The sequence below is a fragment of the Corvus kubaryi genome, unplaced genomic scaffold, assembly GCF_017639235.1.
Source record: "Corvus kubaryi isolate FWS band 111438036 unplaced genomic scaffold, C.kubaryi_AGA036_p1.0 37397, whole genome shotgun sequence".
Classification (NCBI taxonomy): Eukaryota; Metazoa; Chordata; class Aves; order Passeriformes; family Corvidae; genus Corvus; species Corvus kubaryi.
In genome coordinates this window covers 10423017-10448129 of record NW_024581136.1, presented here as the reverse complement: position 1 = coordinate 10448129, position 25113 = coordinate 10423017, and the positions used below count along the sequence as shown (strand labels likewise).

At 48.4% G+C, this 25113-nt stretch overlaps 1 protein-coding gene across 6 annotated transcripts in view; it reads left to right on the top strand.

Moving 5' to 3' along the window:
• The first annotated feature begins 4033 nt into the window (after positions 1-4033).
• Positions 4034-25113, top strand: part of LOC121670984 (interleukin 1 receptor accessory protein) — a 50313-nt gene continuing 29233 nt past the window's right edge. For 4 of the 6 annotated variants that reach the window (XM_042042051.1, XM_042042049.1, XM_042042053.1 and 1 more), the window contains exons 1-2: positions 4034-4158; positions 21153-21220. In XM_042042051.1, coding sequence (XP_041897985.1) covers positions 21154-21220 — 67 coding nt within the window. In that variant the 5' untranslated portion in view covers positions 4034-4158; position 21153. Of the gene's footprint in view, positions 4159-4268; positions 4489-21152; positions 21221-25113 lie in introns of those variants that run through there. The other 2 variants (XM_042042052.1, XM_042042050.1) reach the window with 1 other exon arrangement.

The window sequence follows — 25113 nt, the reverse complement described above, 5'->3', positions numbered from 1 at the left end:
TTTGCTACATCCTCAGGAATAAACACAGACGAACTCATAACAAAGCTGTGCTTCCAATCCCTCCTCATTGTGCAGGGCTCTTATAGAGGTTCACACAAAAGGCTTCACTGGGTAGTGAGATTTGAGATCTGGTTTGGACACAGTCAGTACAGCAGAGAATACACAATCTGTGTCAGTCAGGCTCACCTGACACATACAGTTGTGACTCCTCATGCATTTTGGTGAACAAGCAGTTCATACCTGTCTGAAAGCCATGCTTGCCTGCTCAGCCAGGCACAGGTTCCTTGCTGGAAAATGGTCTCAGCAGAAAATGTTCAGCCCCATGTGTGGGTAACATCAGCTGCCTTGACAGAAGCAGATGGAAGGTCCATGTGCTGCTATGTCAGAAATGTCTGTCATTCTCCTGTTTTCCCTGTGTCCTGTATCTTAGGTTATCAGGCATGCTTCTCTCAATGCCAGTTAAAAGGTAGGTGTCAAACAGAGAAGGCACGTTCATTTATAACTACACAGACTATAATTATATGTAGTCTAGGGCTTATTTCCTGAACTAGGAAGGAGGAAAAATGGGTTAGGTGGGTGTGAATAACAAGCAAGAACATATCTTTTAGAGGTTATGAGACTACCTTGATCTCCCAGTATCAGAAATGCTGGCTAAGAACAAACAAATGAGAAAACCCTGTGCAGGCTGAGAGTTGGGACAAAAACAAGGGAATTTGGAACTGACAAGGGAATAGTAACAAGTTTCTGATCGAGGCTGGGAACTTAGTATTGCAAGCAAAAATGGAGGAGAAATATGAGGTCACCACTACAGCTTATTTGCAGAAAGATAAATGCAATCTTGGGATTACCAGGTGAGGTATTTCAGTGAGAAATGGGGACTTTAATGTCATTGTATGAAGCATTAGTGAGACCTCCTCCCATTTAATACTCTAACTACTTTTGGTAATCCATATGAACTTTAAGATTAATTGAAACCACAGCAGATGGAGGGAAGAGGTCTGAGGTGAACTGAGAGTCATTTAGGAAAGAAGATTGAAAAGCCAGTCCTGTGTAGCTCAGCGAGAAAGGGAGATGAGAGCCATCTCCATAAAAATACCTGAGTAAGGAGAAGTGAGCAAAAGAGCTACTGAAATGAGAGCCAGTGCTGGTGCCAGAACATGTGGGAAAAGGCTCCTGACCAGCAGGGACATGGACAGCCTGGGAGAATCTCACAGAGGAGTAACAGGAAAAAACACAAAATTGTTTTAAGTCCGAGCATGGTCCTTTCATGAAAAGGACCATAAACAACATTATTCCTGGCACAGCAGACAGCTGGGCTCTGTGATCCAGGATCCTCCTGTGCTTGTAACTTTAAATTGCCGAACGGGACTAGAACAGCAGCAAAACAAAGCCTTTGGCCACTTGTTACTGGAGGTCTGTGGAATATTTTCACAGCTCTTGCAATGCCAGAAGCTCCAGTGTCCTGGCTCAACACCAACACATTCCTCTGCTACTTAAGTCCCCCCTGTGGTTTCACTTAGTAATGCTACTCTTTGCTGCCTGTCCAAAAATTGTGGAACAATGCTGCCTTTTTGAGCTTAAAAATGTTTTCATTTTACTGAATTGCTCTTCAAAACGTAGTATAATTCACTCTAGGGTGTAACTGTGTTGCATTTCAACCTGCACAGAAATAGCATGTGCAAGTGTGGAGAGAGGATGGGAGAAAAAATAGCAATACAAAAATATCCTTATGACAGCACTGAGCCCAAGTGAGCAATATTGCCCTTATTTTACAGTAGGAAATTGTTGATTCTTTTAATCCATAAACAGAAGGGGTTGAAACATTTCCCATGAAAACAAAATAAGCAGGTCTAGGGCTTTGCTATCAGCTGTAGCTTTTAACCAGTCTCTGGAAACTTGGTCTTGAATCTTATTTTATAAGCCTTTCAATGAAGTCTAAAGCCGAATTCCGGCTTTTCATCAAAATCAGAGGAAATTAATGACCGTGGCCTAAAGACCCTAATTTGCACTGGCAGGCTTGGGGTTTGGAACCGTATGAATTTCCCAGGGTGTGTGTTAACCTTCATTACCAGTATTGCAACAGTGCCTGTATCCTCCCAAACAAGAATAATGACATGTCCTATCCCAGATCTGTATCTATGGATGGCAGATACTTTGCAGAACAAGGAATCATTATTATTATTATTTAATTCTTATAACAATCACCAGAAGAGATGAGCTACTCCCACAGCTGCATTAAGTATCATGACTAAAATATGCAACCATTTTGTTATTTCATCTTCTATGGGAAAAGTGGACTGTCGTATTTCAACAGATGATTTTAAGCACATATTTCTCAGTAAGTATGTTGGAAAATACAGCTCATAAAATGTGCCTTGCTATTCCAATTTTGTCTATATTCAGTAATGCAGCCAAGTTACACAGATACCTAAAGTAGCTCCAGACAAGATTAAGTCCTGGAGCAGTGCAGGTAGCATGGAGCAAAATATGCACTAATCTGCCCTTCGAGTGGGGTAAATTAGTCTTCACAGAGCTCTGCCTTAACAAGTTACTTTAATATTTGGATGGAATTGTGTTAGAGATGGCTTGAGTAGAGCTGATTCTAAGCACAAGCCAAATAGGCAGATTTTCAAGGGCATTCACCACCAGGACACAAAAGCTGCTGAGATAAGAAACTTTCTGCCTAATTTTGCTGTGCCAGAACCCTGGGAAGGGAAGGAGAGAGAGGTACAGGAGGAAGAGTTTTCCTGCTGGAGCTGCGGGAACAGCACTGGCTTCCCACCACAGCCCCTTCACAGCCAGTGGCGCAGCCAGGCTGCAGCTCCTCTTCCTCAGGGTGGGAGGGAGCTTTAGATGTGCCCTCTTTGGTGAGCTGGAGGGGCTACTGAGGGCAGGGACCCCCTTTCACAGCAGCCATGTGTGTGGCGGTGCCTCATGTGGCAGAGGGATGGGGAGCTGGGTGCTAACAATGGCTATGATGCCTTGGTCAGACCCTGCTCCTCAGGACAGGTTTGTTACAGAGGAGCTTCATGGGGTGGGGTGAAATTTGGCCTCCTAGATATCCTGGGATCACCTTCTGAGGATAACAACTGAGGTGTTGAACTCAGTCCAGGTGTTGCAGCCAATAGTGCTAAGAAGTGCTGCAGCACTTTGAGCAGACAGGAGTTTCCTTAGCACTACAGGCTTTGTGTCCAGCCACTTCATTCTGCTGTCAGCCTGCCAAGATGTGATAAAAGTACCAATAAGGGCAGGTTCCTCACTGCCAGGATGGAAGAGACTCCAGGCCAACCTGAGAGGACAATGAGCTTTCCTCACGGACTGGGGCAAGGGCACTCCTAAGCTAGCAGCTGCACTGATAATCGCTGGCCACATTCTCCAGGAGCAGGTGCTAGCCCAAACCTCGGCAGGTTTTTACTCCACTCCTCAGACTCCCCGACTCTGCCCTTGCAGCCTGTTTCAGGTGCCCATTCCTCATCCATCAACAATTTCAGCCTCATCCAGGCTGCATCTGCGATACAGTAAAAACGGTGCCACTTCTCTGGGACGAGGTGGCATCAGAATGTCCAGGGAGCCCTGGGAGAAAATTAATGGGAAGGAATCGCAGCACACCAGAGGGGAGAATGGGAAACTTTATTTTCCGGGGGGGCAGGTGGCCCGCAAAGCGCGCAGGGGCTGCGGCAGCGGCAGGGCTGTGTGCGCCAGCCCGCTCCACTCAGAAAGAGGCAGCGGGCCGGCTCCGAGGGCTCCGGGCCAGCTCCGAGGGCTCCGGGCGCCTCTCGGCCCCCGGCAGCTAGCGCCGGCAGGACGGCTCCGGCCAGGAGAGGGAGCCGTGGCCCCGCGCACCCCGCCTCGCACCCCGCCTCGCACCCCGCCTCCCCCGGCCGGAGCCGCCAGCTGCGGGAGGGACGGAGCCGTGCCTTCCCCGGCACCGCGCCCGGCGGCTCCGACCCCGCTGCCCCGCAGTGACCGCCGCGGGCGGTGGGACCGCCCCGAGCGCGCACGGAGCGCGGCCGCGGGGAAAGGGGCGGGCGGGGCGGAGCGGAGCCCGGGGGCGCGGATCGGGGACGACGGCGAGAAGGCAGAAGAGGAGGAAGAAGAGGGGGAAGAAGAGGAGAACGCGGCGCGCCGGGCACAGCTGTACGCTCCGCTCGTCCTCAGGTGAGCCGCGCTGCGCGGGGCTGCGCGGGGGACGCCCGTGTTCCTATAGGCGTGGGCGGGGGCAGGGACAAGGGACAAGGGAGCCTGTCCCGCCCCGCCCCGCCCGTGAACTTCCCGCACGCGAAGGGAAAGTTTGAGTCGGAGGAGGCGGATTCCAGCTCCGGCGCGGGGTGCGCGGGCGGAGACGGGCGGCGGCAGCGCGCAGCCGGCAGCGGCCCCCGCTCCTCGGCTGGCACGGGGGGGAGATAGGAGAGAAAGAAGAGAAACCGCTCGGGAGAGCCCGAGGAGCAGCGCCCGGCGGCCACGGGCGAGGGAAGACGGGTGGGCACGGTGAGAGCGAGCGTGCGAGGCCGGGGCTGCGGGAGCGGAGCGGGGGCGGCAGCGGACGCGGTGGTGCCGGTGTCGCCGCGGGACCGGGGACCCCCGCGGACCTCGGGGACCTCGGGGACCCTCGGCGATCCCTCGGTGTGCGGGGGCCGAGCCGAGCTGCGGGACCGCGGGTTTGTCTCCGCTTCTCCTGCAGCCGCGCTGGCCGTGCCCCCGGTCCCCGACATGCGGAGGGGTTTGCTTTAATTCGCTCCCCTGGCCATGGAGATCTGTGTATTCCTGGCTGGAGCGCTACAGGCACTGAGAAATGCAACTTTAATTTTCACCCGTATTGCAAATTCGTGAGCCTCTGATACCTGCTCTCTGCTGTCAAAGGGTCTCTGAAATGGAAGTGGGGAGAGGAAGGGATCAGGCTTCAGCCGTAGCAGGGAAATAAAGTGGAAGAGACATGTCCAAGAAAATAGACTGGAAGCGATTAGATGCTGGCAGCAAGATGGCCTTTGCTGTGCTTGTTGGGGGCAGCTGCCCCCTTACGTGAAACAGTTTGGGGGGGTATCTGGAGGGAAACTGGATGGTAGGAGTTGTTTCCTGAAAAAGAAGGGGAAAAAGGAAACCATCAGGGCTTCACTGCTTTTCTGTGCCAATGTCGCTTTTCCCTGTTACAGTGGCAGTGCTTGTTCCTCGCTCTGGGCTGGTTTCTTGGAGTGTGCCTGTACAGTGCTTGGCACAACAGAACCCTGATCTTGGGGCCTTAGGATGTCACAGTAAACTGGATTATAAATGCCCTCTCACATGCACACACTCTCTTTTCCTCCTGACCTCTGTTTTGTGAATAGCTGGTTATAATGCTTGGATAAAATTCTGGTTGGCTTTACAGATCTTTTTTTTCTTATAAAATGATGGATTTTGTTCCATGCATTCAGTTTTTTGTCCTAGGAAAGGCTTTTCACTTCTGGATTTGGGAGATTGCAGCAAGCTCCTTATATTTTAAAAAACCCTATCTCCTTTGTAATTAAAAAGTATTATTTTCCTGACACTCCATTTTTAACCATGCCCCTCTCGGGCATGCAGAACTGTCACCCAACATATGCTTCCATACTTAGAAGGATTGTGAGCTGTTATTTATTAACTGTACTGTGGAGAGTCTATATCTCATAACTTAGAGGGTCATTTATAACAGGTTGTATTTGGCAGCTCTGGAAGATTTACTTGCTGTCTTGTATTCCTTGCAGGAAAGGCATCCCTTGTTTTCATGGAGAGCATCACTCCAACCCCACAGGCTCTCAGGTGGGCAGGCTTGATGCTGGAAAGGGTCCTGCTTTCTGTCTCCATTGCCTGCCTGTGGTGAGCAGGAGAGGCCAAGCAGAGAGGATTAAACTCAAATACCCAGATACTCTTCTTCCCTGGAAGTAGGCATGGTGTTGTTGCTGGGATCACCTTGTCTGGAGGAGCAGTTAAGGATGTAGGATAATGAGGGACATGGAGAGTAAGCCTGTGAGGACTTGGGGTGGTGGAAGGCTGCAGGGCACTGCAGTGACCGGGAAATGTTGAGCTGGGAAGGTGGTGCTGGAGGAAGGAAGCTGCTGCATGGAGCTGAAGGAAGGGCTGTGGGGTGAGAGGTTATGTTTCTCACTCAATGCCTCCATGCAGGGCTTGCATGGGGCAGGGCTGCATCCACACAGCCCTGGGATTGCTTTCCACGTCTCTGCTTCTAGCTTGAGTTCAAAGTGTCTGCATATGATATGATGCTTGCTGCTGTCTGTCCATGCCTCCCCAGAGTCCAGAAGGTCCTCTGATCCCTCCACAGTGTGGAAGGAAAGCTTGTGTCTGAACACTTCTGGGCTCTCCCCTTCCAGACTCTGTTGATTTGTGCAGGTATTGTGCATTTGAGCATGAATGCATGAGCACATGCAGTGGGGATGAGTACTGCCCTGTTCTGGGCTCCAGCAGCCTCATCCCCTGGGTCAGGTAGCACTATCCCAAAAACACCTGACGCCCCAAAGCACGCATAGATAAGAGAGACTTCAGAGGGTAGGGAGAGTGGTGTGGCAGTAGGTTGGATGGTGCCTGGATACTAGGAGGTGTGGGAAATGCCTCCTTGCTGGCTTCAGAGCTGTAATTTTAAGCTCTGAAATAAGCATATAGGAAGAATGAGGCAGAGGGATTTTGTCCCAGCCTTATTCCTTTAAGACCTGCATGAGCTCTAGGGAGGAAGCATTGTACTCCTTCAGAATAAGAGGCCAACATTTGTGGTTTTATTCCTTCTTCTCACTTACGTTTTGATTTCTCTGTTGATTATTTTGGCAGGCACATGATCCATATTTCTTTCCCCATCTGTCCTGGGTCCCATCTCTTGTCAAGTGTCCTCCCATTTCAGCAAGACTCTGACTTGCAAAAACTTGCCACAAAGCCCTTGTGGCTAGTGGTGTGGAAGAGAAGGTGCCCCAGCTTGGCTCTCAGGTTGCATTAGCCAGGTGGACAGTTAGGAAGATGATATCAGCATGTGAATGCATTCATATCTTTTTTTTTTTTATTTTTTTATTTTTTTTTTTTTTATCATCCAGTAACGGGGAGTGCTTTGGGAATAAAAATAGAAATAGGGAAAAGCCTATATAAGCTGAAATCTGTGAACAGCGCCACGTTATCTTGGAGCTGAAACACGTTCTACAGCAGAGCTCACAGTTCAGACATTGCCTGCTCTCCTCATTCCTCCCCTCGCTTTCTCTTGACACAGCTCATGGATTTCGCTGCCCCTGTGAGCAGAGCCTGTCTCCTCTGTGCTGCCAGGCTGATGCAGCCTGGCCAGTGGCATCTCTGTACCCAGTGAGTGAGAGCTGGAGCTTCTCTGGTTGGGCGAAGTGGGACAGATACAAAGGCAGAAGGAAGGCAGAGCTGCCTGTCGGGTGTGCCATGCTTGAGCTGACCCTTCTCCACAGCCTGCGTGTGCTCGGGGGCTGTGTGCAGGTGGGGCTCTTGCATCCACGGTTTGTAGCTGCTTTGTTCTGCTCCACCGTCAGTGTGGCTGAGATTCACTGCTCAACTGGAACAAAGCAGCTTCTTTTGGGAGGTATTTTAGGATTTCTCCCCCCCACACCAGTGCTTTTGCCAGGCAGAGGGCTAATCTGACGTTTCTTAGCCACAGCGCTGGTCCGTGTGGGGCTTTTGCACGCAGCTGAGCCAGATGAGCTCAGAGAGTGCAGGAAGGGAACTGATTTGGGGAAATTACTTCAAATGGTGCCTACGCTTTAGGGAATTTCGATCTTGGCCAGAGTGTTTACTGTGTTCAGCCTCAGAGGTTCCAATAAGACACATGCACAGAACATGATATTCATAAACTCGGAGTCTTATTTTGCAGAAAATGCAGGAAAATGAGTGTATAAGTGTATGTATTTTGTTAGAGGGTTCTCTAAAATTAGTTGCTTGTTAAACAGTATTTTCACTACAAGTGAGGAATCATGTCTTTAGTCAGTCCTTTGTCAATTTAACAACTCTCAGTTTCATCAAATGGGAATATATCCCCAGGAATTCCTCTGACACAGGTTTCCCCTGAGTCTGGATGATTATCCAATTACAATTTAAAGAAAATTACAGCAGGGATAATTGGCTAAAGATAGAAGTATCTGAGAGCATTAGGGAAAGAGAAGGAGAGAGTGTGAGAGAGTGAGAGCTTCACTTTCTCATATGAATAAATGAGAATTATTTCAGTCCTTAACTTTTGCAGTGAGTGGATTCAAGGTCCCTGGTGTCTGGATCTCCCTCCTTCTTCTCTCCCTCCTCTTCTCTCCCTCCCTCTTCTCTGTCTTGTTATGTGTCGACTTGATATTTATATGAAAAAGTTACATTGATTCTTATGGAGTCTTTTTACATTTACATGTGTTAACAGAAAGAGACTGTTAACTTAAACGCTCTATTTGCAGCAGAGAGTATGAGATTTCCATGTATCCTGGGCTCATTCAGGGAAGTGGTAGGTGGCTCCTTCTCCTGGGAGCACTAGGAAGGTGCCAGAGAGCCATTAGTTTGGAAATCCCACGCAGAGTAGGGCCATCAAGAGCTACCAGCTCTTCCCATCTCTCTCTAGGTGCCCACAGAAGGAGACCCATTACCGTGCCTGGCAGGAGCACTGGATGCTCCAGCACTCCTGTCCCATGTCCATCATGGGAATTGAGACCCCTGAGATGCCATGGCCAAGTCTCCAGTCGGTTCAGAAGCATTTGAGGCTGTCTTCAGGCCCACTCACTCTTTTTTTTCGTTGCTAACAGCTTGTTTAGGCAAGGCTGGGCAAGCTCTGCTGTTTAACCCTTGCAGTGTTGGCTGTGGCCACGGGTCAGGGGCTCTCTGGGTGCAGGTCCATGGTGCAGGTCCGAGGCTGGAGTTGGACTCCCCATGCAGCTCCCTGGACAGCTTTGCTGTGCTGCAGCTGAAACATGATGCAACGTGAATCATGCACTTACACAAACACTTAGGAAACCTCTTCAGCTTTACTAAGCTGAGGTGTTATCAGAATTAGAAGAGGGTTTTGAAAAAAGAGTAAAGAAAAAAAGAGTAAGTTTTAATACCTCTCTGTTTATCTGGGAAAGCTGCTGGGTTTGCTTTTGTTTGTTTCTTTTCCTCACAGTTTTGTTTAACCCCTTGCGTGACTGAAATAAAAGTGGAGTATCTTGCCTCTCTTAGGCCTGATGCTGCTCATTTAGAGGGATGTGAGATTTTTCCAGTGTTCCAAGGATGATTCTTAGGTATTTGATCAATTTGTGTGTAAAAGCTTGCAAAACTGTGACTTAAATGTTTATCCTTAGTGCTGACAGGATGCTGTGGAGTTGTTTAACTGTATATTTGTAACAATTATGCTGCTTGGCGAGAAAGACATGTTTTCCTCTCAGAGGGAATTTTTGTTGGTTTTTGGTTTTGGCCTTTTTCTGCCTGTGAGTTGTGGTTATGCTTGCCTTTCTTTATCATTTTACTTTTTGTCTTAAATGTAAATAAAGAGCTAATTACAGTTAATCTCGGTGCAAAGGAATGAAATTTTGAAGAGTGAAAAATAACTCCCATCTGTTGGATTTGCAGTAACGTTTTGGGGTTTGCCTTCTACTTGGAAAGATGCCAAAACTTATCTTGCTCAATTTAAGGTTTTCTTTGCACTATTTAAACTGGATTTTTAATAATTTATAAAAACAAACAGAAATGGAAATAGCTTTTCAAATTGTGTTTGGCCGTGTTCTTTATGTGGTCGTTGCTAAAATGTGAACAGCTCTAGCTGAAACGAGTTTAAATCCCACCGCCAAATTCTATAGGAACAGGTTGAAGACCTTCTGGAAAAGCATCTATTTTTTGTAGTAGTATATTGCATTTCTCTGTTTCCTGCCTGCTGCGGCTCCATGTGCCCAACTAACCGGTCCCAAAACGACTTGTTCCAAGGGAACTGTTGCTTAAGTAGTTACTATATAAGACAGGCTCAGAACCCCAGTTTTTTTGTGGTGGATATGTGTTTCTTTTAGCCCCATCAGCTCCACTGACTGCTGAGCTCAGGGAATTAATCCATACTTTGCACTCATATGTTATCTTTCATCTCAGCATCTCTAAGCACTTTAGAGACTTTTAAGATGCACTGCTGTGGTGTGAGGTGGGGGGAGGCTGTTCTAAATGCGGCTGGGGAAACAGAGGCACAGATTTCAGAAGCCTCTACTAATGCACTCGGTTCAGGGGACAGCCGTTTAGAAGTTTTCTAATGCCTGATTATCAGGGAGGTACTACAGTTTTTCATGCACTGCATTTGATGATTGATGCCTACATATGGGTTTCATGTGCATTAGCCAGAAACTCATATTTCTACCCTAAACTAGAGAAACTAGAGATTTTTTTAAAATCTTCAACCTTAGAGACTTACAGGAGCCTAGTAAATGGCAGTGTAAGGATATGATATAACTAATTTCTAGTTATTTTTTTTCAGTGCAAGGAGTCCAAATTTCTAGTTATTTTTCTCAGGTTAGTCCTGTTGCAAGAAGTAAAACCTCACCTCCCTCCCACCATAGTAACATCCAGGGCCCCACCTACATGAATTTATTAGCAGTCTGTTGAGTCAAAGCTCTGAGATATGTAAAAAAAGTACTTGTTTTGACAGTAAGACCCATGCAAATTCACTCTAATACAAATAATGGGATTTGTTCTGTTGAGAAATAGCCCCTCTTCCTTCAAGCACAGATACCTCCCAGTCCTTGTTTTTAAGAGGGATCTGGTTAGTGGGAGGAGGATACTGCTGCCCAGCTGGCAGGCTGTGGGGGTCTTGAGGGCACCCCTCCTCTCTGAATGAGCATGGATGGGCTGCTGGATCCCAAAATGTTTTGTTCTAGCAAATTGTGTTGGTTGCATTTGAGCTGATGTATTGGCGTGACTGAAGGGCAGAACTCAGACTCCACTGGAATAACATCCCTGTGGACTGGGATGGTATTTCCTCCATATCCATTCTCCTGAAAAAATTGCCACAGTTTCAGTGCATTTACCTTTCTCCTCCTTCCTTGTCCTCTCTCATGTTGCTCGGTGGAATTTAGGGAGGCCGTTTGTCTCCTTGGGAGGCTTCGCACATACAGACTCCCTGACCCCAGGCCATGGAGAGATAGAAACACTTTTCTCCAGGCTGGTTGTGTCATCCTTTTCTCCCATTGCACAGGGGAGCTGTACCTTGCATTTCATAGTCAGGAGGGTAATGTTTCCCTCTTATAAACTTTTTTTCCCCTCTTATCTGACAGGTTCAATGACTCTGTAGTTGCTGACATGAAGTGTCAAAGAGCAGGAGGGAAACTCAACCAAACTGTGTTGGTTTGCACAGCCTGGTTTTTGGTGGCGGGGGGCCACAGAGGTGGCTTCTGTGGGAGGCTGCTAGAGGCTTCCACCATGTCCAGCAGAGCCAATCCCTGATGGACGTGCTGCTGGCCAAGGCTGGGCCAGTTGGAGAGGTTGGTGGTGCCTCTGTGATAACATGTTTGGGAGGAGGATCAAGACAAAGTGGGGCACATGCAGTTTTAATTCCAGCCAGAGAAGAGAAGGAGGTGAGAACATGTGAGGGAAAACAACCTGGCGACACCAAGGTCAGTGGAGAAGGAGGGGCAGGAGGTGCTCCAGGCACTGGAGCTGAGGTTCCTCTGCAGGCCGTGGTGAGGACCATGGTGAAGCAGCTGTGCCCCTGCAGCCCGTGGGGATCCACGGGGGATGCAGAGATCCACCCACAGCCCGTGGGGATCCACGGGGGATGCAGAGATCCACCCACAGCCCGTGGGGGAGGTGCCCACACCTGGAGGAGGCTGTGATCCAGTGGGAGACCCAGTGGGAGACCCAGTGGAGAGAGAGGGCCCCTGCTTCCAGGCTGGAACAGCCTGTCCCTGGGGGACTGCACCCCGTGGATAGAGAGACCCATGGCACAGCAGGTTTGGGAGGGCTGTGTGCCCGTAGGAGGGGCTCAGGCTGCAGCAGGTGCGGTGTGGCTGCTGCTCCTGAGAGTGGAGCCACATTAGAGAAGTTCATGGAGAACTGTCTCCCGTGGGAGAGACCCCACGGTGCAGCAGGGGAGGGACTCCTCTCCCAGAGCAGCAGGAGAAAATCTCGGTGATGAACTGACCAAACCCCCATGCCCTGTCTCCCTGCACTGTCAGTGGGAAGGAGGGAGAGCTTGGAGGAAGAAAGGTGTTTTTTAAGGGCTTGTTTTACTTCTCATTATCCTCCTCTGACTCTGTTAGCAATAAATTCACTATGTACTTCTAAGCTGAGCCTGTTTTGCCCTTGGAGTGTTTTTTCCCAGTCCTTATCTCAACTCATGAACCCTTCATTAATTTTTCTCTCCTCTGCCCAGCTGTAGCAGGGGAGGGTGAGCGAGTGGCTTTTATGGGTGCCTGGCGTTGGGCCAGTGTCAAACTACGACACCCAACTTTCCAAAGACACTCAGTGATTACTTCCTCTCAAAGCAAAGAGGTGAGCCAGCCCAGGGCTGGGGTCCGCACAGATTTGAGAATATGAAGGCATCCACTTCCTGGCACTGAAAGTGCTCAGAAGTGAAAATTTCAGAGGCTTCTCAGATTTTTGGCCCTTTGCAGCGGGACTTTAGTGCATAGCAGTATTTCCTTGTGTCTCTGCTCCTTGTAGCCTTTGGAAATGTCAGCAGTGCATGTATTGCCTTTTGTTTGTCATTCAGCTGAAGAAATGAATTCATTGCCCTTGTGAGATCAATCATATTCTCCCCAAATAATTAATATTGATGACAATCACAGCATACTGCTGCCTTCAGCTCTGTCTCAGCATTCCCACTGTGTAGGTGCTGTGGGTCACAGAGCAGACTTTCTCAAAGGAGGCTCCTGGACTTCAAATTTCAGGGTGCTGTTCTTTGAAGATTGAATTTCAAGCTGCACTGAGGGGGCCACTGCAGGCAGAGCCTGAGAAGTTCCCTGTGATGGTGCAACAGAATATTTGCAGAGGGAAATGTTAGAGACATGCAAAAGCAATAGATGGGGGGAAGGATTGTCTCATTTCTGTTTCTCTTTTCCTCCTTTTTTGTGTGTGTACACAGCTTTTTCTAGTCCCCTTTGCAGAATGCAGCCATCCTGTGCTGACCAGAAAGGGACAGGTATGCAAAAGAAAGCTGCTCTGATAGTCACCAGGAGGACCGAGTGGGTGGGTTGGGAATGTGGAGGGCTGGAAGAATATCAGGAGAACTGTTTTTAAGTGGGGTGCTGTCCTGGGGGAGGCTGGTAGCTCCTGGCCTTTCTATTTTTATATTGCTTTAAATCGATTGATGTGTAAAGCACACTTGGAGCAGCCTGTCTGAGCTGCCTGACAGGGATTGAGGCATCTTGATGTCTTACTCTTGTTTGCTTTTACTTATAAGGTTAAATGGGATTAAATTAACATGATTAATATAAGTACCAGGTGTGGAAATGCTGTGTGGCCCAAACTTGAAAAACTCCTCTGATTTGATTTTACCCTTGAATATGTTGCTCATCCCAGGATACCCAGAGTCACTTGAGGAGATCATTCTCTTATGCATTAGGAAGAGCTGGGGCTTCCTCGCTGGCAGCAGCATGGGTAAACCTGATAGTGGTGCTGGAGACACTGCAGCTGCCTGAGGAATTTGTGGCACCAGAGGAAAGCAGATTGTTGGGAGGGGAAGACAGTGATGATGTGCTCTGGAGCGTGGTGGTGCTTGGAGGATTTATGCCTGTTGTGTCTCTCTCTGGAGGAACAGGAAGGGAAAGATGTTGTCTGAATATATAGCAGCTATCCTGGGAATCTGGTCCTCAAGCCCGTAGTGATGTAAGGGGGGGGAGATGAAGTGAAGGAGCAGGTATGTAGCTGGCAGCAAGGGCTTGAACTTAAGGAAAAAAGCTTTTGGAGTGTTTTTTACTCTGAGAGCCTGTTCCAGGTGGTGCTGAGCAGGCCTGGGTGCAGCCCCTGGTGTGACAGGGAGGATGCGGAGTGGGACTGCAGGGCACTGGCTGGACCGGGCTGGGCTTGCAAGGAGACATCTCTTCTGGGAAAGCTGTTCTGGGGTTTGAGAGTCCTGGACCTGTCCTGAAAAAGGCATTAAGCCCATCAGAAAACCTGCTTGAAGCTGCATTGTATTCTCTGGATTTAGAGACTTGTGCTGAGCGAGCTTGAGGCTGCTGCTGTGCAGTCTGTTGCACAGTGTGGATGTGCTGCTGTGTCCACTGGGGCAGTGGGACAACCTCCTAGGGAGGGTAGTGGAGCTGCTTACGCTGTAAAACCATTAAAAAGGTCAGTAGGCAGAATGAGTATTTAAATGCTCGTTGTCAGATGTCTCCAAGTGCTCCATGACAGTTAATTGGAGCTTTTCCAGTGAGGGAGGGATCTATCTCCCTTTGGATTCCTTAAGTCTTCTCTGGTCTTTGAGCCATGCTGATTGCAGATTTCTTTTTTTCTGTGTAAAGATTAGTTTGTCAGTTTATTTTGTGGTAGCACAATATGTGCATGTTTCTCAGAACTCTCCTTTCACTATTAACAGAGCTGTCCAAAATAGAAGCATTGTGTCTGGCTTCATGGAAGATCTCAGCTCTCTTTGAAGCACTGTTGGGAACTTTTCATTCCCTGGCTATTCACACTCAAAAAATAGACTATCTTAGCTGGATACCTTTTGCTTGAGCACAGAAGTGCTCTTGTAGCTTAGTGTTTGAACTGCTCAGTGGCCAGCATGGATCCATTTGTAATCCATGCTGTTTGATTTTATAGCTGTGGCTCTACCTGCCCCTCTCCAGCCCACTCCACAGATCTCTAGGCAGTAGTCCCAGCTGCTTATTTGACTTGTCCAGGTGTGCATATTTTTTAGAGGTGACAGGGAGCTCATTTATTTTCTGTGTATGAAATGCAGTGTGCTCTGCCTGTTAAATTGGTGGCAGAGTATAATCAGTGGCACCCTGGATTCCAGCAGAGCAGTGTGCAAGATCTGTAGCATTTCTGCTTTTCCGAGTCCTTAGAGGACCCCAGGAGAACTGCAAAGGGAAGCAGGGGATGCCAAATCTCTTCAGGTACATTTTCAAGCCCCCCCTCCACTTCTCTCTGCATGCCTAGATTGCACTTTTTTTCTTTTGAGAGGGAGAAAAAAGGCTTCTTCCTCTGAATTCTCATTGTTAGCATTAAATCTGTTGAGCCGAAAGGGTGCCAGGAAATGGTATCTAAATGCCAATAGCAACTCACAAATTCCCTGCCTGGAAATCTCACCTCCATGTCCCAAACATTGGCACTGGCAGAGGCAAATCTTGCACTACCAAGGAAGCTCCCAGGAATGACTCACTGTGAGTGAAAGTCTCCACACTTCTCCCCGAGCCTCTGAGCTTGAGGGGAGGCTGCTGCCAGCTCTGCCCTCAGGAGCTCTTGGTGCTCTTGGAAGGGCAGTCTTGCTTCTGCAATTTGTGCTGCTCCGTTGAAGGAGAAATGGCTTGGGATCACCTCCCATGGTGACTCTAGAGCATCACACTGCTGAGCTTGTTCATCTCCATGTTGGGGATTTCATAAAAAGTAATTATTAAAAAGCCATCAGGCTGCAGCCCTTGGCCTGGATGTGCAGGTAGGAAGCCAGGGAGGGGCTGTGGTGGGTAACAAGCAAATGGAGCCACCTTGGATGCCTGGTGTCATGTCCTTGGCTGGCAGTGAGCTGGTTGAGCTGCTGATTAAGGAGACTATTTCCAGATTTCCTTGTTGTGTGTTTGGTTTTGGTTTGTTTTTTCTTCCTTCAGGGTACTCAGTAGCCCTGGGTGTAAAGCTGTGTGTGAGCACTGTAACTGCCCAGTGCTGGGAGCCAGTGCTTCCAGGTTCTGTGTGCCAATGGCCAAGTCTGGCCAAGCAAGCCAGAAAATCCTTTGTACTAGTGACAGGAGACACCTCTCACCAGGGCAACTTTCCATCTGATTCCCACTAGTTTAATTTTTTTTTTCCCCTCTGCAAAAGCAGGTGTGTAATATCTGCTGTGATTCTAGCCGGTGAAAAGCTTTCAGGCTGCTCAAATTTCAGCATTTCCTTTGGTTCTGATGACATAAATTACTTTTGTAATAGAAACATTTCAGAACAGATTTCTTTCAGCCCTCTCTGCTGTCAGGCGTGCAGTGGCCTGGTGACCTGGCAGCTACCCTGGCACAGGTGGGACTCCAGCACTGATTTTGCAGGTCCCTGCCTTGGATGTGTCACCAGCAGATACAGTGACTGGGTCACACCTATGGCTCTTGTGATATCCCTGATAGCAGGGCAGCTTCAGCCCTGCTTATTCCTGCTGAAATGTGCCTGGGAGCTGCTGCCAAGACAAATTGGGCTCCCTGCCCTCAGGAGAGATGCGAATGTTTTTTCTGAGGACAGCACTGGGGGCCCTCTGGTCAATGTGCCTGTGTTTGAAGTGATGAGTGTGGTGTAGCATGCATGAGAGCAGGGAGAGTGCTGCGTGCTGCTTACGGTGCTCATCGTCAGCCTGCTGCTGGATTCCTCCCTGCTCCGTTCCTGGGAGCCATCTGCAGATGAAAATTGTAACGAATGTGGTTATTCCTCCTGGGGAGTAAAGGCTGGACTTCCAAAACCCATGGCCTGTCTTTCTGCCCAGGTCTCCAGAGATTTCGGTGTCACATTTGGTTCCTCTGGAGGGCTGTCCCTGGGACTGACCAGTTCTCTGCAGGAGAGGCTCCCCTTTGGGCAGGACAGAGTGGGACAGTGCCAGGCAGTGCCCACGTGGCCTCTGGGGGAGAAGTAGGGTAAGAGAGACACTGTGCAAACCCTGGATAAGTGGCACCAAGATGGTTTATGCTACAGTAATTCCTCCTTTTGTCTGACTTACTCCTGCGCATGCTGAAAAGCAAAAGTGTTTCCTGGAGGGCTGAAGGGCCTTTTCCCATTTTCCATTAGTGTTTTTGCTGTTACTTTTCTGCAGCTGCTTTTTCAGGCTGCCCTTTTCTGCCTTTTGGATTCTTTGAATTTACTTGAACTTTACGTCTGGTTTTTTCCCCATAAGAAAACCCAGCAAACTCATCGAGCAGCCTTCTCTAAAGCTGCTGTGTGATGATGCAGGGACCCAGGGCTCGTGGGCACGCTGTGACTGGGAGCAGAGAGCTGTGCCCCTTTCCTGGGCACCAGCTCTGCTCTGCAGCCCATCAATCAACCTTCATCTCCGAGTCCGTGTGGCATAGAACCAAAGCATTTCCTAAGCTAGCCCACTCTGGATTTTGCTAGCCTTCCTGTGTCTGCATCCTATTTTTTGGGGCTCTCAAATTCTTTTGAGTTGGGACAGAATTACAGAAGGAAAATAGCGTGTAAAACCTGCTTTGGCTGAAGTTATTTATTTCCTCTTTCAGAAACTGCTTTATTTTAAATGCCCTTTCAGTCAGAGCACTTAGTGGCAAGGTTCTGAAGAGCGCTTTTGTTCTGCAGGCCATAGTGTGAGTTCTCAGTGAAAAGCAAAAAACCTATCAGCTCTCCCTAGAGGCCTATGGTTAGGAGGGACAAAGGCGTTTTTCTTGGAAAATGCAGCATTGTTCTGAGGAATTGGTACAGTGTCTTTGAGAATAGGTGTGCAGTACTTCGACTGAGTGCAGTTCTCTTCGTTAAGTACTTGACGTCTGTCTTTTGTTTTATAATTGTTTGGAAAGTGCGTGGGCTTTGTGGGGTCCATGCTGCTAGAGGCAGGAGGAATGATGCCTTGCTAAGGTCTGTTTGGCAAGGATGTTTTATTAAGGGCTGTTTTATATGAAAATATTAATGTTGTTTCTGACATAAAAACCACTTTTGACCAGTATCAAATGAAAAAACCAAACCTTTCCACCCGCTTAGCTTTTAAGAGCAGGAGACACTTCCATGATTGTGTTTTTCGCCATCCCACTTTTCTTTGCTCCTCGGTAGACAGAAGGTTAAAGTTTGAAGAAAAAAGTGCTCAGGAAGGAAAAGGGAACAATTTCTGATTTGAAAGAAAGTGAACATTTCAAGTTAAGTTATTTAAAAAAAAATTCTAGCAAGGGCTGTGATGGATCATTTTCCCTAACCACTCTATGAATTATTATCAAAATGTTAATTTATGGAGACATTAAGAACACCTCAGAGTATATTGGTCTCGTGAGAAGTTCCTGGAGTGCTGAGGATGTATCAGAGCTCTCCAGCTGCCTTCTGGCTGCTCTGATTGCCTGCTTCCTAGCTGCAGTGTGATTTCTGAGCTGGTAAGCTCTCCTGCTCACTGATTTTATTCCTGGCTCCCTTTAGCATTTCCTTTTACTTTTATTTGCACTGGGTGGATGCAGTTGGGTGGAGCGCTCTGCTGCAGCCTGGGTTTGCACTCCCTGGCCTCTGGCTCATTTGGTTGCAGCCACAGACGCTGGCATTTTGTTGCAGTGCTACGGAATTGCACAAGAAGTTCATCAGACAGCACTGGAATTGCATTACAGCAGGAAAAATGGCAACATGCTCTGTCCTGTTACGAAACACAGAAGCAGGTTGCTGGGAAAGGCTGAGAAAACTCTTCCAGTTCCTGGCAAGACCAGAGTGGGTTGTAGTCCTGTGATGTCAGGTTCTTAAGGGCATTACAAAACCCACCCCTCTCTGCAACAGAATGCAATGCTCTTCTCCTGTGTCACCACAGGACTGCTGTGGGAAGACCTTTTTATTAGGGGGATATCACAGCTTTGGGGCTATTTGGTTTTGGGGTTTTTTTTGAGTAATCATGTGTCACAGGAATGGAGCTGGACTGGCAAATGCTGGCATGGTCAGGGCATCCAGGAGGTTGTGATGCCTCCCCTTGACCAGCCCTTGACTCTGTGCGTGTCCCTTCCATGGCCCCTTGCATTTTGTATAGAGTGAGAGCAGCCAGGGCTGTGGTCAACTGTGTCCCTTTTCTGTAATGGAGAAATTGCTGTAATCTGACAGGCTCAGTGTCCATCTGTCTCCACTGCTAAGATCTCTGGAACGCCTGGAATGAACCAGAAGTAAATCACTCTGTGTGTAAGGCTTCTGATTTTATAGCTGGGTAGAGCAAGAAAAAAAGGATTTTCCCACTAGCAGACAGAGCATGGAAATCTTGGATACCTTGCTCACGGGAACAGAAACCTGGTGGCTCTGGGAGACAGTTGAAAGGAGCATGTTCCTGTGAGCATAGCTAATGGATGTAAATATTAGCTCGCTGCAGAGTTCATGTATCACCGAGTGAAATGTAGTAGTTTATTTTGGCCTCAGGCCACACAAATGGCCTTGCTCAATACAAGGGAAGCTCATCCAAAGTCAGTAGTTGTTCCTGCTTGCTTCAGGGCTGAATTCAGTCTTATCTGAGTGAAATGCAGGAGAGACTCACTGGAAAATAAGGGTGAGTTAGGACACGCTGTGCATTTTAGCTAATGACAAATGGAGAGGAAACCATGAGGGATCTTTATTATGGGAATGATTCCCCACCACTGTTTACACACCCTCTCTTCAAGCATCTCAATTACCAAAAGTTCCTAAATTCCTACCAGAGGTGCAGCATGTTGGATCTCTCTGTCCAATCTGATGGTGTAAAGATGTTTTATCTTTCTTCAGCATTTCCAAGGAGTAGGAGTACTTAATGTTGTTTCTTCCCTATGGAGTCTTAAAGTAACATTGGGAGCTGGTTGTAGGTGGCAATAGAGAGGGGTTTGATAAGCAGCTGGCATTTTAATTTGGAGGAGGGTGGTAAGGGATGGTCAACTCTCTCAGCTGGACCCCAGGGGAAAAAAATCTCACTTTCTTTCCTGCTTCTTGACCATTTTTGAAAGCCTGATGGCTTCAGAGGCAGTGTGCAGCCCTTCCCATGGGCTGTGCAGGGAAGAACAGGCATGCTTCAGATTTCCTTTGTCTCTTTGAGATGAGCCCAGCAGAGGGAAGGCATCGCACAAAGGCTTTTCAGATGTAAGCACTGAAAAGGAGGGATTCAATATCCGCTGCTGGGTTTTGAGTAGTGTAGTTCACGTGTCGCATTCTTGTTAATCTCTGCAATCTGTACAATCTTAGGTGTTCTCTGCTTATGCTCAAAGCCCTTCTGTGTACTGCATGTATTCTGGACAGGTTTTTGAGGGACATGTTTAAGGGAGCTCTGTGGCTTCTCCCCCCACACTTTTAACACACCCTGATGGAGCAGGTTTCTCTGTCATCTCATGAGCACATTCCTGACAGTATCACCATGCTCTCTCCTGCATCTGCCTGGCAGAGCTGAGATGCTTTGATGAAGTTCAGCCTTTTAACCATCTCTTCTCCCTTTGTGATCTGACAGCACCCAGGAATATCAAATGTGACCTTAACCCCTTTAATGAGAGCATCCAGTAGATGTCAGTTTTCATGACTACCAGCTTATAAATTGCTGAAAGACCTAGAAACAGAGGGAAATTTAATTCCAGTGAGTGAGCAGCTCTGAGAGCCGAATGCCAAATACTGGAGCGGGCAGCCAGTGAAACTCTGGCAGTGTACATTTATCTCAAATTACAGGAAATTGTGTTCTGTAGTGGGAATGGAAAAGTTTGGGATTGTTTTTTGCTGTCTCTGCTGCTTAGAAAGTGTAAGCTTTTGTTTAGATTATTTCTGAAAAGCGTACAAACCTGGCTCTTGTTTACTCCTGCAAGTTCCAAGGAGGGTTTGACTGGGAAGAGCTGGTGAGGCCTTGTCTTGCCTCCACTGCCTGCAGGAACAGGCTGAAGCAGTCTCTGGCAGCCAGCCCCTTTGCAGGTCACTGGCAGCAGACCCTGCCAATTTGGACTGCGCTGGTGTGGCCGTCCTGTCAAATTGTCGAACACGTGCTCAGTGTAGATGTGCCACAGCCACTGCGAGTGCTCTCTGCACTTGTTCTTAGAGATGAGCAGAAGGAGGTCTTGGCAAAGGACCTTCTTTAGGGAGTCAAAGCTTGGGATTTCTGGCCTACAAGTGTCCATTTAACTCCTTGTGCTCCTGGATGTAGACTATTCGGGTGACTTAAGTCAGTGAGCTGGGCTGTCTTCTTCAGAGCCATCACCTCCCCAGCTTGTCGAGCTGCCTGCAGGCTGCCACGTGGGTGCTGTTGTTAAGGAATCTTAATGAAATAAAACAGGGACATGCCAGAATTAAAGGATCACTGGGTGGGTGGAGGGATAAGCACATATATTCAGAGTTAAAAACATGGCCTGCAGTGGTAAAAGTGTCAAATAACCAGGTCTGTGTGCTTTGTCTCCCAGGATGAAGATGGTCAGTATCCTGCTGGTTTCACTCTGGCTGTCCATGGTCACCCTCGGCAGAGGCTCAGGTAAGGACATGGCATGTGATGGACCTGCCCACTTACTGTGCAGAGAGGAAAGCTATCTGCAGTGAGCTTTAAGCATTTGCAGTATTTCTGGATTAAATGGTTGTGTGTAAAATACTTTAGCAAAATGCACGAACACAATGTTAGTTCTGGTTGGGTGTTGTGCAGTGCTCTGTGTAGAGACGACCAGTGTGGTGTGAACAGGTGCCTTAGCAAATAGCAGCATCACCTCGACCTAAAAGTGCTTTGCAAACTCATTCTGTGCCCTTGGTCAGTATCGTTACTGCCCTTCTGTGAGGGACGAAACCAGGGCTCGGCCCATGGAGCTGCCTTGTCACTGAGTTGCTGGAAGAGCCCGGGCTTGAACCTGAACTCTGTTATTCCTGGTTGGATCTGAAGGGGACTGAGATTCAGCTCTCCAATTCTGACTCGTGTCTCAGCAATGCAAGGGGAGAGGGGAACTTCTAGAGTAAGAGGAGCTCTGATACCCATCTCACTGACTCACTTTCCTGACAGGAAATATGTTGTCATGCTCGAAGCTCCTCTGGCACTCGTTCAGCCCGGCTCTTGTGAAGAGGCAGATTGTGCATGTCTCGTCTCCGGACTTCCTATTTGGGGGTGGAAGGAGACAGCATGATTTGCAGGAGGCGAGTGGAAGGGGGGAGGGAAGAAAGAACAGGAGCTGGTTTTATGGGGGAAATGTTCAGAAATAAAGGCTGTGCAGGGGTTTGACAAGTCCCCCCATGAACCCTTGTCCCTCTGCAGTGCTGGCAAACAAGCAGTTACAATATACCCCGAGCAGATGAACAGCTCTTGTGTCGTTCTCTCTTGGACCACACTGAATTATTGTGGCCGGATTCACAACGTGCACTCTGGCAAGGTTCATTTCAGTGCAGTGGCTGAAGCCTGGGAGGTTCTTCTCCTTGGGCTGCCCAAGGGCTGCAGGCACTCACAGTAGGCTGTGATCTTCAGCAGGGGATGTCCCATCCTGGCTAACAGGGGCTGGGTAGAAGTGGTGAGCAAAGGGGAAACAGCAAAGGAAAAAGAATACACAGCCTAGGTCTCCTTCACTAAGCCCTAGGTAGTAGGAGTGCCTGGGGAAGGCATGGATCTCTGCTGCTCGCTGGGAAAATCCCTGCTTTGCTTGTGCTTCTGGACGAGCTGTTCTGCTCTCCACCAACGCAACATCCTCCTCCTGCTGAGGCAGCATTACAGCACCCCACGTGCAGTCATCTTGGGCTTTTGCAGAAATGAGAGGTAGGTGCAATTGAATCAGGATTGCCCAGGAAATGTTACAGCAACTCTAAAAGCTGACGCAGTCGGCTGGGAGGATGCTGATTTCACTCAGCTGGAATGAGCACCCTGGCATTTGGGTCACACAGGCTCATGCCAATTGATCTGGCAGAACCAGAACCCTCCATGCATTTCTGCAGGGTATTTGGTACTTTTAAAATATTTCTCCTTTAGCAGAGATTTGCTGTACAGGGTGGTCAGAACCCTTGTAAAGTGCTGCAAGGATGTGAGTCAGGGGGTGATACATGAGTCTCGTGATCAGTTAAAATACACTTCTCCTGCAAATCCACTGCAGGTCTGTGAGTGTCAGACACACTCTTCAGTTCAAAGCTTCCTTTTTGGGCCATGGACTTCATAAACCGGTTTTGGCTGTCAGAATGTCCTTTGTTATTCATGATGGGCTTGGATGGCTGTACTTGGATGGAGGGGCAGCCGTCTGTGCAGCCCTCTGTTTCACTGCGGGGGTTTCCTGGGACTGGCACCAAAAGGAGACTGGAGCTGGTTTCACCCTTGCAAAGTCATAAATACAGAGCAGTTTGGGAGACTGGCCCTGTTCTGGGAATGTTACAGCATTTGCACTTGCTTTTCCTTCTCGAAGCAGGGAGTGTAGGTAGGAGGATCAGAGCTGAGCTTATCTGGAGTGAATGCAGAAGGGCTGTGCACAGTCTACAGCTGCCCTGGTGGTCCCCTAACACCAAGCACGGCCATGGAGATGGGTAGCTCTCACTGGGGAACCTGGCTCCTGGGATATTTAACATGTGTAACATGGTAGGGATTTGTCATTTCAGCTGAGTCCTTTTCGTGCTTTGACTATTAAGTCATGTATTGCTGTATTGTTGGGACCAGCTCTCTCTCCAGCCAAGTTCTGTTGTGGTTTGCTGCCACTTTTCCTGCCTCTGCCATCCTTCCCAGTGGAGCAGTCTGGTCAGCAGCACTGACCACGGACTGCCTAAGCCAGGGGTACCGACTCTACTGAGTCCCAAGCTCTGTGAGGAGTCCCAAGAGGAAGTGAGGAACCAACACTTGCTAAATTTTGGCTCTAAAATGCCAGCACTGCTCTGGCTGCACGTGGTCTTTCCATCCAGTTCAGTCACTATGGCTGTCAATATCTCTGGCAGTGTGTCAGAAAGCTTTAGCATTGTGCTTCACCCTGCTTCCTACTGGAGAGACAAACTCATAAACTTTATTTCCCCTCCAGATTTTGCCTACAACACTGTGGCTCTAAACATCTGTTCTCTGGGCTCTGCTGTTTCTGCTGCGTATGGAGACGGGTGCTGAAACAAAATCAGTTGCTGAAAGGGAGGTGCAAGCTGTACGAGGGAAGAAATGTGATCTGAGTAGTGTAGAGTAAAAGATGTAGAGCCTGAGACTGAATTGGTGCCTGAGTCTTCTATTCGCTCATGCTGAACGGGTGGGCAAATCATTCCTAGTCTTGAGAATATACATGATCTGCAGTGTATGGGCTTGAATTCCTTGCTCGTGACCTTCGGGTCACTGTTTGCAGTGGTATTCAAGGTCTTCTGCTCTCCTTGCCTAGCTAAGCCATCCTTAAGATGGAACTCATGTTGTAGGATGCTTAATGAACCCAGATGTTCTGATAGCCAGAGAAGGATAACAAAAACTGCTGGACCCAGGTCTGGTCTTACAATGGTTTCTTTGGCACTGCTGAAGTCATATGAATATACACTGGCTTAAAAGAGATAAAAAACCAGTCGGATAAAGAACATAACAGCCAGTTGGAATACAGAATAATGTTATCTTCCTACTTCTGAACAAAGCCGGCCAGTGTTAGACACGGACTTATTTATAAGATGTAGCTGTAATTGTGCTTCTTGTTCCATTTTTTTCTCTCTGCTAACCAGGCTGCTCTCTCACCCTCCAAGAGTTCTCAGCTTTTCTAGGGTGAGGGCTGGGGAGATGACCGTGGTTGGGAATATTGTTTTAGCAAATTGCAAAAGCAGAAGAATATTGGTGCCAGGAGAGGAGGAGCAGCCTCATGCTGATTATCCAACAGACCCACATAGTGTGAGCAGGTACCTGCTGTGCATAAATAGCCCTTTGGTGGGGGGAATTGTCATGTTTGCATAGGAAATGCCTCTGTAGCTCCCTTGGGGGCTATCAGACAGACTGTGTGGTAGGATGAGCCCAGGACTGGGCCAGAATGATACTCCAGCATGGCAGGTAGTGGCTGGAAGGCAGCCAGGAGCTTCTGTCCTGGGAGCTTTATTTCAGGTTTTGCTGTTACTTGCTGGATTGTGAACATGTCTATTTACACTCCCCCATATCAGAGGCTTTCAGCTACTTTGGTTTTGTTTGCTCTGGAGTTGGCTCCAAAGTGCTAGATGTCACCAATGCTTCTGGATTCAGGTGGTGGCTGGAGCAGGGGAGTTCTGACTGCAGTGAGAAAGAAACAGAGGTCTGGCTCCAGAGGTCAGAGCCACTGCCTGCACTGTCTCTCCCGAGAGTTGAACTGCACTGTGTGTCTCTCATGCTTAGCAGAGAGGCAGAACAGTTACTTTTGGCCAGGGGAAATTTGCAGATTAATAAATTACTGTCTGTAAAACACTTTGAAGATGGAGAGCCCTGTGTAGCTCCTCAGGATT